The sequence below is a fragment of the Penaeus monodon genome, chromosome 25 (genome assembly GCF_015228065.2).
Source record: "Penaeus monodon isolate SGIC_2016 chromosome 25, NSTDA_Pmon_1, whole genome shotgun sequence".
NCBI classification, from domain to species: Eukaryota; Metazoa; Arthropoda; class Malacostraca; order Decapoda; family Penaeidae; genus Penaeus; species Penaeus monodon.
In genome coordinates this window covers 6,418,738-6,422,191 of record NC_051410.1, presented here as the reverse complement: position 1 = coordinate 6,422,191, position 3,454 = coordinate 6,418,738, and the positions used below count along the sequence as shown (strand labels likewise).

Sequence of the window (3,454 nt, the reverse complement as noted above, 5' to 3'; positions counted from 1 at the left end):
CAATAGCTTTAATTTACAGGATGTCACAACATGCAGGTGTTTCTCCGTCCCTAAAGCCATGTAGCAGTTTAGCCAGCTTATGTCAGGCGGCACTTGAAAAGTTGTTGTTGCAGGCATTTTGCTTACTCGGCAAGCTGGAGGCCAAATTAAAGCCTGTGCGCCATATACCTGTGAATGGGGTGGTCGCCTTCCTGTGCCAGAAAGAGCATGATGTACCATTCACTCAAATTGAGGCATACCTGTAATCCAAAATGCCAGCCAGCTGCAGACAGGGAATGGTCAACAATATGTTAAATGCACTTGCAACGCCGAGATTTGACGAGAACACATTAATAAGTAACGTTGAGTTAAAATTTCAAATCCTGGATACAGTCATAGGTGCTTCCGAAATAAAGCAGGTGTTAAAGAAGTCTTTAGATGTATGCTGTTAGGATATGTGACAAGTCTAGACTTTAGTGGCTTTTATAGTTTTTGGAGTTGCTGGATTGCTAAAACAAGGAGAATCCTACATACATGGGATGAAATGCATGGAGGAGGGGAATACATTGAGGGCATTAAGGCAGCCGAAGTGTGTACAATTCAGCAAGTCATTATGGTGTGACATGGTGCACGAGTACAAAACAGTTGCAAATGCAGCTGCAGTTGGTTCAGCAAAGTATTTTCACCAGTTGACAAGAATCAACATTGACCATGTTGCAAGTGGTGAACTTATATGGGCAATAGGATGCAACTGTCCTGTCTTACAGGAATTGAGTATATATGTAGACACATTAGCCAGAAGCAAACACTCAGCTCACTTTGAAGAAGAATTTTTAGATGGTTTATCTGCATTGTATGGGCATAGAAAGTATACTCAGACATCATTTCGAGGAAAACCAGTTGGATGCCTTAAGATTCGTTGTATAATTATGCCGTCACTTCAGATTCAAGAAAAAATGGAGAAATGTTGTGGCAACCTACTCTATTACTTACACCATCTTGAAGAATTATGAAATGTTTGGACAACAGGTTCTATTGCAGCCATGTTTAAAGAGAAAGACTACAATTTCAGACCACTATCACTCACTTACGTAGATGATGCTCGAGCACCAGAGACTTTAGAGAAAGTGTGCAAACATTTTGGTATTGATATAAAAAGATTTTTACCCAATGTTACCAGTGTTAGACTGTGGAAGAATCATTGTGGAGTGAGACAGTTTCTTAATTTCCCTCTGTTGAAAGAATTAGAACTATTCACAATAGAAGATGCTGAGCTAGAGTTTGGCAATAACTTCACCAAACTAATGCATTTCAAAGGCAACTTCCGCTGGGATGAGAAGATACTGGCTGCCTTCTCTCAGAAAGCTCCTCGCTTGGAAACAATATTCTTCCAGAGTGGCACCTTGTTTAAACACAAGACCAAGAAGACCAGAGAGATAATGTCATTCCCCAAAGTACATGTTGTTAAGTTCTACCAGCTAAGACACATTGAATCTTATCCTGTCATTAACTTCTTGAAAAGCACCAAAGTCCTCACACACTTATTCTTTGAAGATGATGAGAAAATCAGAGATTAAAAACCTCCAATGTATGAGGCAATAAATGACAAAGCCATTGCCTCTGAGGAACTTGGTTTGTTTTCATGCCCGCATTCAAGGATTCTGCTGGGTTTGTAAGTTTTCCCTGACTGAAAGGAGTGTCCACAGTCTTCTTGCCAATTGCCCAGATTTGACTGATTTGGGAAATTTATTTCACTGGGATATTCCTTACTAAGATGTTCTGGCTCTAAAGAAACAGGCAAAGGAGGGGAACTGGAAGATTGGTTTCACACCACCTGATGATGTGTAGATTGGTATGCAAGAAATCACTGAATTTGAAAACAATATTCTAATTGTAAATTATACGGCACATATAAGTACTTGACACAATAATTTCATTGAGTTAGCCACTTAAGGCCCAGGTTATCCAAGTTGATTTGTCCCTAGTCCCTGAGCTATCACTGGCTGCACAACTTTCCTTTTGGGTACATTATAATTAGACTACTTTGGGCTAAAGGCTTCTGTGCTGGCTTCAAAATGTTGTTCATATGTTATAACTGCAGAATAATGTTTAACAAATTTAGTGGTCACCATTGACCAGATATCCTCATTGCCTGTGAAAATATCAGGATGATTGGGTTTTAGGTTCAAGTTCCCAGCCAAAGATAATCCCTGGCCTGTGTCTAGTTTCATAGTCAAGTAAGACTAATATAACCAAAGCTTTAGCCTGTAATAGCCTGTTTGCCTTACTGTCCTTTCTTGCATATATACTTGTCTCAGATCCATTCGGTATAATGTAGTTCTACTTTATCATGTGTTTATTCTTCTTATGGTCAAATAATAAGAAATAGGAATATGTAGGTAGTATTTACTTGGTTTTACAGCTTACTTTGTGTACACTGTTGAATGACAGAAAAGATCAGCTAATTTGCTGTAAAATATTATAATACAGAGAGGTGTTAGGGGTAATCATGCAACACCCATGGAGAAGCTTTGCAGGTTAGTCCATGCCTAGACCGAACTATGCTTATCCATATTATTAAAACACCTATTCAGCTTTATATGTTTGTAAAGCTAAGGGAAGTCATTAGTGAAGTGGATCTTACCAACTGACCTTTGTTGAACATTATATTCTAGTATACATAAACTTTAGCCTTTGTTTTTTGTGTGGTAAGAACATCATTGCATGTAACTGCATTAGCCAATGTATTATATTTGTCCATATGAGAGAGACTGAACTAATATTACATTTTAGAGCCCCATGGGTATGTTCAAGTGTCTTTGCCGGAAATGTGGTAACAGAAACTATGTATATGGTGGGTGTTGGTGTTCTCCCAGGATAGCCCTAGCATGAGCCACTGATAGGGCTTAACTACTCCAAGTAACCAAGTAACTATCTGGCATCTAACCAACTATCTTTGTTCCATGCCTGATGACAGAATTATTGTGTTTGTTGACTGCATTAAGTGAGACTGCAAAACTAAATTGCAACTGTAGATTTCTTATAGTTGGTTATGATCTGCTGTAACTTTTACCTGAGCCTTAACCAACTGGTATAATTATTGCCAAGATTTAAATATGTCAAAAATGTGACTGCCAGTGAGGGTTGCATTTTATGCTCTAGCCTATCTAAGAGGCAATCTGTGATACTCATGCTATTAAATACCTGGTATGTTGTGATTTACTATTTAATACAGAGGAATATCAATATATATTTTGTAAAGCAGAAGTTTGAATTAGTTTTAAATGTAATTCAAAAGGAATATTTGAAACTGTTGTTACACTTAGTATTTTTCTTGATTTCTTTTTATAGTAATATGAAATATTTTTTTACCATTCATAAATTAATAATAAATGTGTGGGACTATTTAGTTACTAGTTGGCTGATTTTGTAATGATGTATATTGTGTAAAGTATTTGTTTAATCCAATGTCACT

The 3,454-nt window shown here is 37.4% G+C and overlaps 1 protein-coding gene across 1 annotated transcript; it reads left to right on the top strand.

Moving 5' to 3' along the window:
• Nucleotides 1-14: 14 nt before the first annotated feature.
• On the top strand, nucleotides 15-3,448 carry LOC119589513 (the record flags this gene model as incomplete). Its single annotated transcript, XM_037938114.1, is given in 4 exon segments — nucleotides 15-408; nucleotides 411-582; nucleotides 584-1,597; nucleotides 1,599-3,448. Coding segments are annotated over 4 exon segments (1,809 nt in total), but the record flags the coding sequence as incomplete, so codon positions are not given.
• Nucleotides 3,449-3,454: the final 6 nt, after the last annotated feature.